At 36.2% G+C, this 17145-nt stretch overlaps 1 protein-coding gene across 2 annotated transcripts in view; it reads right to left on the bottom strand.

The window, feature by feature from the left end:
• The window catches only part of ema (C-type lectin domain containing ema), a 67247-nt gene that overhangs the window by 3652 nt on the left and 46450 nt on the right, over positions 1 to 17145 (bottom strand). The window contains exons 15-18 of one of the 2 annotated variants that reach the window (XM_083110218.1): positions 13455 to 13606; positions 12208 to 12347; positions 10198 to 10353; positions 4451 to 4605 (exon numbers count right to left, since the gene is read on the bottom strand). In XM_083110218.1, coding sequence (XP_082966344.1) covers positions 4451 to 4605; positions 10198 to 10353; positions 12208 to 12347; positions 13455 to 13606 — 603 coding nt within the window. Of the gene's footprint in view, positions 1 to 4416; positions 4606 to 10197; positions 10354 to 12207; positions 12348 to 13454; positions 13607 to 17145 lie in introns of both variants that reach the window. The other variant, XM_083110219.1, reaches the window with a different exon arrangement.

The raw sequence follows: 17145 nt of genomic DNA, 5'->3' as shown, positions 1-17145 counted from the left end.
TTCCAATAATTTTCACAACAGTTATAAGTTATAATTTATTATTTTCATCACTATGCAATCCTCAGCATCAAGGCTTTGTTTCACATAAGAACAAGAACAGTTATTATTTTTCAGTATTATTATTACTAATATTAATTATTCTTACTCGACAATTTTTTTCTGTGGGCCATGGCAAACATTGTAAGTTTCTATTGTACGTGAAAAAGCAATGTATGTGTGAGTATGGGTGTGGTTAGAAATTCTTAGAATGCAATGGCATGAACCAAATCAGAAGAGAATAATCATTCGGAAAGTAACTGCCATTGTGGCGTGGCGCTAGTAGTAGTTGGGAGAGCGCAACCGTTGTTAAGTCATGCAATCTGTGATTCAGTAAGCTTCCAGCTGTGCTAGTGAGAGCATCGTAGTGCCACGCGTGTGCTGGTTATAAAGTCACAAAATGTGTGCTGCCATCGAAAATCCCGCCAAATTCATGGAACGTGGTACGACAATCACTTCTGAAGTTTACTGTAACACTTTGCAGAAACTGAGAAGAGCCATCCAGAAGAAACGTCATGCTCTGCTGACATCTGGGGTTGTGTTCGTGCATGACAACGCTCGCCCTCACACTGCTCGGTGAACACAAGACCTTTTGCGTCAATTCAAATTGGGACGTTTTTGATCATCTCCCACACATCCCGGACTTGGCTCCTTCTGATTTTCATCTGTTCACTCACATGAAGAAGTGGCTTGGGGCACAGCACTTCGCTGACGATCTTCAAAATGCTGTGACAGATTGGTTGAATTCCCAGGTGGCCGAGTTTTATGCAGAAGGAACTGGTAAGTTAGTGAAAAGCTATGACAAGTGCTTGAATTTACATGGCGATTATGTTGAAAAATAGAGGACAGCTGTACCTTTCAGATGTAAAGTAATTTGTTGTATCTTTGCAGGTTTTTTATTTATACCCAAACGGCATCCGAATGAGCCTCGTACTAAAGACATTATTTGGCATTGGTTACAGTAGATCTATGGAGAACAAGTATGGGTCTGTGAAACATTGTTAGGTGTTGTGCAGGTAAAGTTTTGTATCCGTGTTACTCATACTCCCGCATTTCCTTCTGTAGAGAATGTGTCAAATTGAGGGCTAAGCACGGTAACTATGATTATACAAAAGTTTATCTACACCAGTAATGAACCAAATCCAAATAACACTCACTATCTATCATGAAAATAATATCACACTCTTCGATCGAATAACCACACTTAGTTCTGAAAAATGTATCCCATCAATATCTCAGTATGCTATTTTTCTTACAGCATCTTTCACCATGGACAGAGCAAATTTAGACAAGTTAATAAAATAACATACAGAGCAAAGCACATGTAACATTGTTACAAAAAGCATAGTGTGTTAAGGAACTACTGCAAAAGTGGAACAGCTAGCAAGGATAGCATTCCATGTGGCAAAGAGAATTTTAAGGATATCTTCAGCTACTGGACTGCACAATGAACTTCACTGATGGCATTTCAAACTTAAATCTAGGTAACAAGATATTTTGCACACACACTTAACCTACCAGTAGTACTTATCCAACATAAGTATTTTCGAAACTTTTGTTACGGTAGGTATAAAGTCTAATTTGCATTGACTAATTTTCCTTAACCTCTTCCATGTTCGACGTAATATTACGCCCTTGGTCACTATAGCTTATTCTGTGTTGGGCGTAATATTACGCCCACGAACATCTCTGACTAAAGTAAACTGTGTTGAACGGAATAATACGTTTTTTGTTGGTGAAACATATGTTTTGCTATGGAAGAAACAACGACCTTTTATTTAGTCACAATTTTCAGTGCCGACAAAGAAGAAGAAAAAGAAGAAGTAGTAGTTCAGAGGAAAGTAATCTGTTTTTGTGTTATGCTGACAAAGTGCAAACGTGAGTTTGTTTGTGTGCCGCGTTTAGTCAGTTGCTTTATGTACATTTTTTTTGGTGTTGCGTTATTTCCACTGTTGGTGATTTATTGTTGGTTTTTGAGTTTGTGATTTTCTAATAGTATTGTCAAACAGGATTGCGAAGTATTTTTTCCCTCATCCCTCATACCTATTGAAGATATTGCAATGAAACTTGGTGGATGCATTACGTATAGACCATAGTATTTTTCAAGGTGGAATGTAATCGGGTACCTATATCCAGGGCCGGTCCAGAGGGCCCCAAAGTTACCAAAAGGGATTTTTCTGCAGGAAATTTCCCGATTTCCCTTCCCTCATACTTGATGTACAAATGTGCGTGGTATCATTTGAAAGCCGGTTCTATTCTGAAGAGAAAGACGTATGAACCATGATACTCAGATGAATTGTGCTGCAGCAGTAGCTACTTAAAAATATTACTACGCACTCAGAAAAAAATACACAGAACGGAAAACACTTTGCCAGAAAATTACACAGAGAAGGGGTTATGTCCTTGTGCTTGAGTCTTTCTGTTCATAACTGAAAACCATACTATAAGAATTTTCCATTCCCAGTCAATTAATAACATCCTCAGGTATCTTTATTATTGTTGCAATTAGTCATAAGTGGCAGCAAGACAAGCAATTCAGTACAACACAAAAGATAATAATATTTCTCTTGTGAAGTAAAGAAAATGTGAGAAAAAAATAATTGGGTTCCATGGCATACATTCTGAAAAACATTGAACAGTGGTTGTTGAACTGGTGATGTCACTTGTTTTTTGCATATTATGTTTGAGAATGTTGTGCTGGTTAAAACAAGAGCTAAAATGGATTCATGGAGAATCTACAATAATTCCTACTGTCAACTCATGGTAAAGGGACAACCTGAATTTATCATATAGCCTTCTCATAAGGCTGAGAATTAAGAAAAGGGCATTTTATTTAAGGCAAATCTTGCAAGCAAGCAAGCAAAAAAAAAAAAAAAAAAGTATACGAATAACAACTTGTTGGTGCACTTTCTTGGAAACTGTGGCACACTTCTTTCAACTCTAACCAAGTATGACTCCTATCTGATCAGGGGTGTGCAATAAAAATGTAAGACATCAATTGTTTACTGATAACTCATTTTTAACGTACAGATGCATAAATATTTCACTACTTCAACTTCTGTGTTTTAAAAACTCTAAAGAATACAATGACAAATTTCATGTCGCAACCTAAAGAGACAGATAAGGCAGGTAACAATAAGGGAAAAAATTACAAGAACTACAAGCAGGCTTCAGCATATAAGGACTAAGATTTCTTCCATGTCTACAATAAAAGCTTGGGTTCTGTAGGAGTCTTGGCACAAAATGGCAGACTGAAGGGAAGAAAATGCAGGAAATAAAGAGGTGAATATTGGCTGTTTCTGCAATGAAGTGGCTTACGGCCTACAGGAAGATGGATTTGCATTTGACTTCTTTCTTATAAGAGTAAACATATTAAACCCAGATGTTTGACAGAAGAAGGTGGCCCCGTAAGTTCTCTCGGACAAAAGTTTAACACAAAATTCTTACGCATGACTTTCCGATACTCAAAACAATTAGTTCTATGAGTTTCCTTGGTGGCAGAGCAAGTTGAGTGCCAGATTCACAATCTCACCACTAAGGCTTGAATGCTCAAGCAACACTCAGACCATCATCTGCTCACGGTCTGGTAAAATACAGCGTGTCAGAGACAAAACACCCTAATTTGAAACATTTATACTGAACATAATAAACAACCAAGACAATTTTGTTAGGTGGTATGTAAAATGACATTTTAGTTTTAAAAATGTGAATATAATCCAAAATTTGATTTAAAAACTGCACTTACTACACAAAATAAACATATCCATTTTAATAACACATTTATGTAGCTACCAGAGCATTAAGTTCATTCCAGTATAAAGGGGTCCATTCTTGCTTCTCAAATATTTACAGCAGAATTAATCAATTTTCCCTTAATTGCATAACTCACAGGATAATTCTGATAAGGATAATTCTGATATCAGAAAGTGTCACGTCGGTAAATAAACTCTAAATTTCATGTTTAAGATCTATTTTGCATTTTGCAGTTCATTTTGCATCATTTTGTTACAAAACAGGGTATAAAAATGCACCTTACACCTTTCAGAAACATGAAAAATTAACATTACAATGTGTTATTTCACATTTCATTTTTTCGTCAAAAATGAAATATGCATGCCTCTATCAATCACAAAAGGTGCTAATTTTGAGTTCTACTTGGAAGCATACACTGTTATCTCATCCTAAACATTATTTTAGGGACATTTTTTGCACACTGGAACATAAGCAATCACATCTCTCTACAACGAACAACACACACACCATTAAGCCTACGGACATAAGTAAGGAGAGGAGACTGAAGCTCTACACAATAGTGCATGCACAGCCCAGAAGATGTCACCGCGTGGGCAGATGCAGCTCCCTGCGAGCAGGGACACTTACTGTGAGAGCTGTCTCGCTGATGCTCCACGCCTACCTTGCTGCCACGCGGACTCCCTGATCCTTGTCCCGACGACTGGCTCATGTCCTCCAGAGGAATTTCCTCACTTCGAGGTCGTGGGAGTCGAGGGGAACCTTCCCGAGATCTGCTGCTTGCTCCTGACTGGGATCTTGAGTTGCTCTGCTGCGGGTCTAATTCAAGAGATACAAAAGAGTTTGAAACCTTAAGCATTTTGCCACTGCAAAAAAATTACAATAAAAAAGAAGTAAAGGTATCAGAATTTCTGTACATTCTTCATTAAAAAATTCCCTGGATTTTCCATGTTTTTTCCAGTTTTCAAAGATAAATTTCCATATCACTCCATTTACTGAGGATCACATATAACATTCCTTTAAAAAGGAAGAGTGTTGTTCATATCTAATATAGAATAACAGAGGTTGGCAAACTCTTCATAATCACTTACTTTTCTCCCCATAGCTAACAGTGCTCCCCACTATCAACTAGGAAGGATTCCGGAAGAGTGCAAGTAAACACGTGAATAGTGATCTAGACCCGTTGTCAATTCTGGACAACTAAAAAAAAATAACTCACCACCCTCTTTAGGTCTATTCAAGTTTTAAGTTCTCTTTTATGCACAGGTAGGCTAATTGGGACTGGACTTACAGTTTAAAGTGCGATCCAAACTACTATGTACCTCCACTGGGTATTGAACAAGGGACCCCTTGATTACAGTCCCGTGCGAATTAATCGGAACAAGATATTTTTATGCATGATAGAGTCTGAAACTTGACTATGGTTTCATGATGTTGAATCTATGACAAATCGTGTAATACAAATTATATAACAGAAAGAAGAACATATTAGCTATTAAGAAATATTACAAATATGTAATTTATTGTTTCTGAATAGTGTAATTGATGAATTAGGGTATAAATACAAAAAAATACATAACGTGTGGTTATTGTCGTATTTCAATTAATTCGCACGGGACTGTAGACCTCATTTCTGATTGGCCTACTTTATTTGAAATATTTTCTCAACATTCATACATTTATTAGTGGGCGAATTCACACACACGTACAGTCCCATGCGAATTAATTGAAATACGACAGTAACTACACACGTTATGTATTTTTTTGTACTTATACCCTAATTCATCAATTACACTATTCAGAAACAATAAATTACATATTCGTAATATTTCTTAATAGCTAATATGTTCTTCGTTCTGTTATATAATTTGTATTACACGATTTGTCATAGATTCATCATCATGAAACCATAGTCAAGTTTCAGACTCTATCATGCATAAAAATATCTTGTTCCGATTAATTCGCACGGGACTGTACAAGGTGATGAAGTTGCAACTATGCCTTTGGTGTGGCCGCGGTGGCTCAGTCAGTAACGTGTCTGACTACCATGCTAAAGGTCCCAGGTTCGATCCCCGGCCGGTTCAAATCCGGGAAATTTTCCAACGTTGGAAGCGGCCCCGGCACCCACCCAGCGTCGAATAACATGGGTACCTGGGGGAAACCCTGGGGGGTAAAGGCAGATAGGGGCGTGATGCTGATCACATCACCCCCACTCACGACCGGATCAAGAAAGTGTGGGGCGTTACCCCCCACACCCCTATACGCCTTCATGGTGTGGTGGTAAGCACAGGGGAGCACTTTACCTTTTTTTTTTTTTTACTATGCCATTGGGGATGCCACCCTCATTTATGGACAACAGCATTAGTGACTATTGGCTGGGAAATGGTGTGCTTGTTCTCAGATTACAAAGCAAATGGCTCAAAGATATCTACTTAATGGGGAATGTAAGAATGTCAGTGAAGGGAGGTGTGACAAATGCAACATGCATGTCCCATTAACTCAACCATGTCCTCCTCTCCCCTCTCTCAGACAAAAGGCTTCTCTCCTAGAAGTTTCAGGTCATTGGATGAATTAAACTCTGTAAAAACGAGGAAAAGGGAAGGGGTTATGCTGTCAACAATACAGCATCTGGCAAATTTTAAGGCACCGGCACAGTTGGGAAAACTTATAAAGTGGGAAATTGGAGATGTAAGATTGAAGTAAATGTCCTATGGCCTTTATGCAGGAGGTAGGTGGCTGACTCTATTAAGAGGAAAAATATAAAAAGAAGGACCATAAAATTGGGGTTCCACTGTATACTAATTTGGTTGAAATGTACTGAATTTTTCTAGCACACCATACTATGGTGCACTTATTTAGTTTCAATTCCATCAGCTCTTCTTGTAGATTAATGACATTTCCATTTGCATTTATGCTTTGAAAGATATTTCTATCATTTTCATATAAGACACAAACTTGAATTAAAATAAAGAGTAACCTTATCGATAAAAATAGTAAATAAAACTGAACCTAATGGCAAAATCTTGTGGTACTAAACATTAAATTTCTTTCCTAGAAGAATATGTTTTGCCAATTTTGACAGAAAAAGTTGTCTTTCCTAGATAATTCGAAAACGAACTGTGAAAAGTGTAATGACAATCCGAATTAGTGGTTAACGGAATCAAAGGTTTCGAGTTGGTGTTTGAAGTCCACTTTATGCACAGTAAGGCTAAACGGGACTGGACCTACAATTTAAAGTGGAATCCGAACCACTATGTGCCTTCACCAGGTATTGAACCTGGGACCCCTTGATTGCAAAGCGGCGACCAGATTCAAAGGATTTGGCTATATGATATCAGTTCTAAATAGTTTCATTGTGTTAAATTTTATTCAGTTTAATAAATAATATTTAAATTAAATATATTAATTAAATAATTAATAAATCAATGATTAATTATACATATTATTACTATTATTATTATTGTAAATCGACTGAATACTACCTACATACTGTTTCAAAGAAACACAAAAATGATGAGTAATAATATGGTCAAAAAAACATCTTTGCCACAGCATTTAAAATAGTTATTGGTCTATAATTATTAATTTTATTGAGTTTTCAATTTTTGGTGATTGTTACTGGAAATATGCCAGTTACTAATGAATTATTGTGTACATTTTTTTGTTAGCAGTTATCTTTAAGATCTGGTATGATCAACTGTAACAGATACAGTATATCTTTTTATCAATCAAGTTAGAAAAGGGTTGAATGTTAATATCTCTTGTACTCACATGGACTCTCCTTGAGAAGGATTTATAAAATATTTTGCTAAGTGCGTTAGCAATATCATATTCGTAAAACAAATTATCATCGCCATAAAAAACACTAGAAATAGCTTGCTCTCTCTTCTTCCTGTTAAAATGAAACCAAAATAAATTCTTACTACCATTTCTAAAAGAGAGAAATGTTGCTTCATAGAATTACAGTATTCCTTTTTAAAATCTCTCAACTGACAATAAATAATGGAATATTCAAATTTGTTTGTTAATTTAAATTTATCATGGTACTTTATTTTTTATTGATCGTATTTTTGCAGTTATTGATCGTTCTTGTCACCCAAGGTACTTGATTATTATTATTATTTTTACTTTAGATGGAATATTATGCTCATGGATGGGACAGATTACTCAGTACTCTATTAGTATCGGTTGATAAAGGCATATTGGTTCATTGGTAAAATTACCGACAATTTCATCAATCCAATATATCTATAAATATCTTACAATTTGTGCAATATATTGCCATTTTCTTATAATTTTTAAGGATATAAACATATAATCTCCATTCTGTATTTTTTTTAAAATTAAATGCATAATAATTGGAGCTTCTTTTGTACTGCAAAAGCTTGGTTCAGCTGGTAACATACATTTATTAAGATCGATGAACAATTTGGAATTTTATATCGGATTGATTGATACAATATGAGTAGAGGCACATATTTTTGGTAAATAAAAAAGCAAAATTTCGGTACAAAAACTGAGTTAATTTCAGGTTCAAAAGTGGTAAATAAAATAAAATATCGGTGTTATAGCGGTGAAAAATTGGATGAAAAGTGGTATATAAAAATACATTTTGGTTTTAAAATTGTGAATGTAATCCTAAATTTGATTTAAAAACTACACTTATTCCACAGAATTAATATTTCACTTTTAATAGCACATTTATGTAGTTATCAGAGTATTAAGTTTCTTTCTGTGTTAAGGAGCCCATTTTTTCTTCTCCAATATTAACAGCAGAATTAATCAATTTTCCGGGAATTGCATAACTCTCAGGATAATCCAGACCTCAGAAGGTGTCGCGTCGGTGAATAAACCCTAAATTTCGTGTTTAAGAGTTAATTTCGCTTTTTGCAGTTCATTTCACATTATTTCGTGACAAAACATGGTCACAAAATGCATCTCACACCTTTCAAAAACATGAAAAATTAACACTACAATGTGTTTTTTCAAATTTCGTTTTTTCGTGAAAAACGAAATATGCATGCCCCTAAATATGAGTTATCGGTAGATAGTTAATATCAGTTTACCGGTATCGGTACTATATTGGTATCAGCCAAAATGTCATATTGGCCCATCCGTAATTATGCTTCAATATTGTGTGTACATTATTACACAAATCTTATATAGATTGCAATAATAATAATAATACCAATATATTGAACAGTTAATGATTGCCTAACATTACTTTAATGCACTTACAATACTGAGCTTAACAAGTTGGTTTGGTTATTCTAGAAATGAGGATCTTCACGGACTCTAATGGAAGTATGGTGGTCACTTGGGATCATCATACGACAGTTCAAGAGTATAACAATTGAAACAATATTTAAGGCCAAAAGTGAAACCTGATCTCTTTCTCTAACTCTTGGCAGTTACGCAACAAAATATGTGAGAGCGCAAGCCTAACACACTGGTGTCAAACAAAGGAGGTTTGTTCAAGTTACAATTGTCGTTTATTCCATATTAAATATTTATTGTAGCAAATTCTGTTTATAAATACTTGGAACATCTGTGTTCATTGAAAATGGGACAACCATACATAACATTCACTGACTTCTTTTACTTACAGATTTATTCCCAATTTTTGTTCAGGATTAACAAGGTAGCTTCTCCAATGGGATATATACCTTCATAAAGGATTTGACGATTCTATATGTCAAAAAACTTACTTCTGATTTTGTCATTCCACTGCCAAAACAAGTTATTTATAGATGCTTGGACTAAAACCTTGTAATTGTCTTCTTCACTTTGTTCTTGTACTTATCACTGGAAATATGTTCTGTACAAAATATCTATGTTCCCACACAACTTGGTACTGCATATACACAAACACTTTGTAACAATTAACATTTTTTTGGTGTGATTGCTTTATCGCTTTTGAGAAAAATCAACATTCCTGATGATCAAGTTTTCCCCTCATATCAAAGCTAAAATAGGGCAAATAAATAATTATACTTTCTTACCTGTACCATAAGGCATTTATGATAATTATTTCAGTACAATTTCTTCTTTGAAAGCTACATGTTCATATTATATTATATCAAGGATCAATAGTTTAATACTCAGGGGGTAATTTTCAGCTTGTAATAGCACATCAGTGGCAATAATTTTATAATATTCATGCGGGATTCATAACATGAAATGTATTCTTATATTATCACTGCACTTCGCTGGCCAATTAATCAAAATTCACAATTAATAGAATTCAAAAGTCATAGACGCAAGGATAACATAAGTATGTTTAGCATGTGTAGCATTTTTTTTAAACCTGAACATGTAAGGAGGTTCACAATTCCATCGCTGGTGAAATAAACATTACACTGGAAAAAATATGAAGACGGTTGCGTATTAAGCTGTAATGAAGAAACTGACCTTGAGAATCAGCCCTTGCGCCTGACGTAGGAGTCCTGCTCCCTCCTGCACTGTCTCTCCTCATGGCTGCAGCAAAGCCTGGGACTTTGTTCACCGTGAACATTGGTCGATGAGAGCTGCCACTGCCATCCCTACTTCCACGGCTGCCACCATGCCCTGGAAGATTTAACCATCACTGTTACAAAACAATTCAGCAGACACTTTCATCAAGTCTTTAGGTTAGAAGACCATTCGCATATACATCCAAGTGACTATTGGGAACCGTACAGAATTCCAGGTTCCAACATGTTTTTCTTTATTTTTGATTAATTATTCCGGACATGTTTTGAATGTCTAATATTTGCAACATCAGAAACATTTTTTTAATACTGTGCTTAGAGCTAGAGATGGGCTGCTATGAAATTATGGCCGGTAGCAATAACTTATTGGGTATCAGATTTACGAATATAGAAAATGGATATTCTACTAATCCAACATCAAATTGCAAATGTTTCTTGAAGAACTGAATAGTTCATTAACCTTGGTGATAATGCACATAAGCAGGTGACTATAATGGATTTTGTCTTTGAAAAAGATGCTGCATATTTAGACAATTACTTTGCAAAATCAGGGCATAAACATTATGTTTAGATCTGTTAAAATAATAACAAAATGGACAATTGTAACTAAATTAAAACCTTTTTATAGATATATTACAAATTTTACCAATAAACTGATATGTGTATATCGGCCAATACTGATAATGAACCAATTAATGTATCCCATTTCTACTAAGTTCTAGAATTAAACTATATATGGTGTATTCAATCATTCTTTGATTCACATCTGTTACATGAGATCACTTCCTTGCATTCTTCAAATCTGACAACATGCACAATAGCAAGAATCACGTTTCTTGTGACCATAATTAACAAGCATTATTTAGTTATTTATGCAGTTATTTAGAATGAACTCTTAGTATAGTTAATATTTGTGAAAAAAAATTCCTGCTGAATTAACATATAATGCCAATAATTCTCGTATAATTTTTGCCATTCAAATACACAAACAGTCAGTAGACACTTTGCATATGCAATATGAAATTTTTCCAATATCTATAAATTTAAAAAAAAGGTAAAGCCCAGGTCAGGCAAAGATGTAGAACAACATGTTGCTGTAGCAATAAACCAGTGGGTTAAGGAATATCATAGAGATAGAAAAATAGAACAGTAAAACATTTTTTTATCACCCACATTCAGGACATTTTACTCCGAATTTTATTTCCTTGGCTTCCCAGGTCTATGGGAACCCTGAAGAACAGTTTTGTTAATATTAGTTTTTAGTATCAGAACCGAAGTTGGTTCTAATTACCGTATTTGCTGACATATAAAATGCACCTATTTTTTGTACACATTTTTGGGGAAAAAGCTTTATCACTGACATTTATAATTAATTTACAGTATTTGAAATATTAAGTAATATGTAGGTCTACTTTCAACAAATAACTTACCTAATCTAACTAGGAAAGAATAAATTTTAACCTTCATCAAAACCCAGACATTCATCTCCAGAGTTAAATGATGAGCCACTTGAAAGCTCTTCTGTAGTGGAACCACAGACAAAAGAGCCTGCGTGGAGCCGCGGTTCCCGTGCATCGTCCTCCCGTGTTGAACAGTTGGGAGGAGATGGTGCACGAAGGATTTTGGCCAAAGGTTCTTTGTTTGTGGTCACTCGATGAATCTGAGTCCTCATACGACAAATTGTCCTCTGTATGTACCATCCAGTGCATTACTAATGTCACACTTCATAAATTATTTAACCAGTGTCTTAGTTTTCACAGCATCCCATGAAGCTTTTACCCAGTCACAAACTCCCTTCTTCCTGATGGTGCAACCTGAGTATCGGCATATAAGACGCACCCTGTTTTTCAGGTCTATTTTTAAAGGAAAAAAGTGTGTCTTATATGCCGGCAAATATGGTATGACCGTACAAATAAAGACTGCCATACAAGTAAAGACTATGAATACTTACTCAAAATATTTTCATGTCGCAATGCATGTAAATTGTAGGCAGGAGGCGAAGGGCATGGCTGCACGTTGCTTGGGAGATCTAGAAGCTTTGCTATCATATGCATCTTCTTCTGGCGAGCTTTCATGCGGCCTTTGGTCAATCTACAATAAACCAAGTGAACACTGTTTGGTTAATCGGTACGGGACCTACAGTTTAATGTGGGATCCAAACAACTGTGCAATGTGGCTCCACCAAGGTAGAAATAAAGAAAGCATGTATACATGTAACAGCTTGCTTCATTTATCTATTTTTAACTGGATACAAGAACATTTATTGCTGATTCAAAGATAATGGTTTGTGTGTGTTTAAGTGCTTGTACTCGTAACTCGACCACATACAGTATCAGCACATCAAGAAAATAAAAAGTAAGCTATACAAGTAAGCTACAGTGGAACCTAGTTTTACATTTTTCAGGGATCCAAGATGAAAAATACAGGAAATGCAAACTCTGGGAACATTAAATGAGGATTTCAATGTGTATATTTTGTGGAAATAAATACAGATAAGAAATTCTTTAAAATATGGAGAACAAATTTGAGGAAATACAGTGGAACCCAATTTTATATTCACTGATTATACATTCAATCTTTATGGTCCCAACTTAGACAAACATTATAAAATTTTCCTCGATTTTATATTTTACATTTTGTCAACTTGGGCTCCTCAAAAGTGTAAAATCGAGGTTCCACTGTACATCACTGGATGAGTTACAAGCACAACGTTAACTATAAAATTCCATTGTGAATGAATGACGATGGGCTATAATTGCAGCACCTTGTACGAGTGTTGTAACCAACTCTTTCAAATGTACACCACTAGATGTCACGTTTTCTTCATTGCTGAATATTACTTGTAATCATGTCAAATTTGCGCTAAAGTTAATTATTTATATGCACATTGTGAAAATTTCTTACAATGATTCCAATTTGGATTTCGCAGTTAATGAAAATTTTGATCTATTCAAAATATGTTTTCAGTAACTTTTATGCAATATTACAACTTTCTTTACTTTCAAAAAAGTTACAGAAAAAAAATTATAATGTGAGAAAATGTATGTAAAATATAACATATATTTGTGGAAAGAGGAAGTATTGTATATTTTAGAAACAAATGTTAAATAATAACACACTTCTATAATTTTTTGGGGAAAACTCGATATTCTAAGACCCTTAACATGTAAACGAAACACTCATTACACATCTTCTTACCTCTGCTTCGCTGCCATGCATCTAATGTGGTCATCAAAGATGAACTTAGCTGAAAGAAGAGGCACACGGTTTGTTGAGCTGGAGGAATTTGGACGATGGATTGTGATGTGTAAGCAGCGGGAGTCATCTTTATCGCCGGTCACCTCTATATCCTGAAATGCAACTCAAAATTAGAGATTGGTTATAACTGAATTACTCACTATCGACTCACTTACACCCATCTACGCAGCATAGATCAGGCAACCTCCATGGAAAGAAATTCAAGTTCTAGAACAATTTTTGACATACACAAATTATTTTGTACATGTGAACTACTACATCACAGGGGGCTGGATGCTTTTCTGTAAGTTACAATACATCGTAATAACAGGAATAACATTTCACATCTAGAACCAATCGTGAGTTGGTTTCTGATGAAAAAAAATGCAGTGCACAAGGATGTACAGTGGAACCCCGATTTTACGTTCCCGCATTATACGTTTTCCCGCTTAATACGGTCATCCAGTCAGGCCCCAGCAAAAGGCCATGTTAAATAATAGCACGTTCACCTCGATTTTACGTTCGCTCTAACTCCCGTTTCCCGAGCCGTGATGATGTCTTAAAATTTGGCAGAAACCTGTTCTGTTGACTACGCGACTTCTCCCTTTTTTCTCTTGCTTTTGCAGCTGTTTCATTGACCACGCGACCTTGAACTTTCAGATGTTAGGCTTTCGTTAGGAGGGAGCGAAGAGGCATGGTCAGTGGAAGGTAAAACGGTACTTCTTGCATTCCCCGTGAAGATGAAATGGGCCGATCCTTCTGCCGCAGGTTCAGACAACAAGCGCACTGTTGCCAAACTGATTCTCTGCCTTCCCTAGAGTTTGGACACAATGTTTTTTTTTGCCTTTCCCCTCCACAAAAATGCAAGTGGAAAACTGACAACGAGACTCGATCACCATTCACTCCTTTGCCCACACATTTACTGAATCCTTCGTAGGTGACGGGAACGAAAAAAAGAGGGGGACTTGTTTTGTAAAAACTTTTCCTTTCTTCTTGTTTGCAACGTTGAAAATGGAGAAAATTAATAATTTGCCATACCAGATAACAACGGCAATATTTCTGGAAATATAATTGGATCTAGTTTGATTATTTTTAATCTGAAGTTTTTTCACGAACGCTATATTATTTGGTTATCACAATGAAGCTGAAAGTGATCATTTTTTTCTATGGGCAGATAGGGCGATATTTTACTCACCAACGGAAAAATATTAGTGTGAAATCAATTGTGTGTGGGGGGAGGAGGGGCAAGGTTGGGATAAATGATTATTCTATGTGAGGCAGAGAATGCTTTCTCTATGCATATTGTGTGACTCATAGGCTGTAAAGTGATGGGGCCAGGAAAAATGAGTGAATAGACGAGAGATGTGGCAATATTTTCTGAGAGCAGCCAAATTTATTGTACATCTCAATGTCATTAAAATGTGTATTTGGGCCAAAAGAGCAAGGGGGCTGCCCAATCGTGGTGCTGATCACATCACCTTCAAATTTGCAAAAATAGAAGAATATGTGGGGTATAGGTGACTGGAGCATGGTGCTGATCACACCATCTCCCACATCCCTCTCTCTCTATATATATGCGTCACGGCATGGTGCAAAGTGCATGGGAAACTTTAACTTCACCTTTCTCTCATTTGCGGGGGTGGGTGGCATTTGCTTTCTCATGCCCCCTATGGTACCATCACAAGTAGTGTTGGGCAATATGCGATATCAACTAAACGATATATCATCATGATATTTTGGCGATATATCATCACGATATTTTAGCAATATATCTCCTGTTGGCGATATATCATCACAAGATTTTAGCAATATATATCGTGTTGGTGATATATCATCACAATATTTTGGCAATATATATCATGTTCGGAATATATCCACATGAGATTTTAGCAATATATATCGTGTCGGTGATATATTGTCACAATATTTTAGCGATATATCTCATGTTGGCGATATATCGTCACAAGATTTTAGCAATATATAGTGTCGGTGATATATAGTCATGATATTTTGGCGATATATCATCACAATATTTGGCAATATATACCGTGTCGGCAATATATCATCATATTTGGTGATATATATCATGTTGGTGATATATCATCACAATATTTTAGCAATATATATCATGCTAGTGATATATCATCACGATATTTGGCAATATATATCATGGAGACAATATATCGCCAATATCACGATATTTTCTTGATGATATATCGTGATATCAAATTTCTGTTATCGTCCATCCCTAATCACTAGTCTTGTAATTACTGAAAAGTGCCAAGTATTTCTGCCCCAATTTTCTTGCTCATGTGGAAGTGAGCACCCTTACACGAGACATCTTAACCAATTAAGGCGAGGAGGGACAATTTCCCCTTGGTCTTTCTCGCTGGGTCAGCTGCTGATCACTGTTGCCAACTTCGCTCTTTTGAAGCCAGATCTGGCTCTTTCGTGCACTCGTTTGACTGTGAACTGTGGCACCCGCCCTCTGCCCCACTATGATGCCACCACTGGCTCCGGCCCATAAATACCAACTTTTGCCATGAGTGTACATTTTGCACGTGGCGTGATATTCGTATAGCTATAGGCTGCGTCACCCACCTTTTGTTTCCTCCCCATGTATTTTTATATATAGCGCTGTGGCTAAGATGAAGATGACAATTTTGTTATCTGGGAACCCTTTATTTTCGATTTTATATTAAGATCATTGGATTATTGAGATGGGTGATGCCGCCAAATCTAGGCGGTGAAACTAAGAATAAATTGCCATCACTTTAAAGCTAACGGTAATAGCAGCACCCCTACCCCTCTGACAACTAAAATTACCCTAGTAGGCACTTTATGCAGCCTTCGTTAATCCAGCTCCTCGAAAGTCCTCTTTAGCTATATTAATGGTGAAATTTAGCTCTATTATGCACATCAGGTTTGGCAACACTGCCAGGATGGCCGTAGGAGGCAAGGAGAAATGCACTAGGCTTATGGGACCGTTATTTTATTCCTTCTCTCGGGAATATCAAACATCCGATGACGTAGAAAAGTACATGGACGGAAAAAGGACACGTAGAACTATGTCATAGCAGTAGGAAAAGTCGAAACTCCCATTTGTTGAGCCGTAACTTGAAGTAGAAGTTGATGTCCCATAAGGAATACATGGGATTCGGTAAATACTAATTCATCACATTTTTCAAAAATCGTATAAGACTTAATAATCAACTTAGGAAACCGCTTCCACTTGCCACATGGGGAGAAATTCATACTCTTCATTTCTGCCGGATATCTTTTTAGTAGCATTGCTCATTCCGACGATACTGGAATAAATGCATGCCTGGTGCGTAATTGTCCCTCTTCGCCTTAACATAAAAGCAAAAAGACTTTCCTCTTACGTCTAAAATTATGCAGTTGCTCTTCAACCTGAATACGCTCATTCAAAGAACATATCGTACTGCAAGTGAAAAAAAAAATGCCCATATGAGCTCATTACTCTGGCACTGTGCAGAGCTATGCAGTAATTGAAGGATTTAGCCCCTTTCTCATTCTTTAATGACCTGCATCGGAAATCTTGCTCATATGTCAGAATCATTGACATGACAACATGGGAGAGCTCCAAGCAGTAATCCTTCTCCCCTCCCCCTCCTTCCGTATTTCTTCCTGC

The sequence above is a fragment of the Lepisma saccharinum genome, chromosome 24, assembly GCF_977018435.1.
Source record: "Lepisma saccharinum chromosome 24, izLepSacc3.1, whole genome shotgun sequence".
NCBI lineage: Eukaryota > Metazoa > Arthropoda > Insecta > Zygentoma > Lepismatidae > Lepisma > Lepisma saccharinum.
This window is presented reverse-complemented; position numbering and strand designations above follow the sequence as displayed.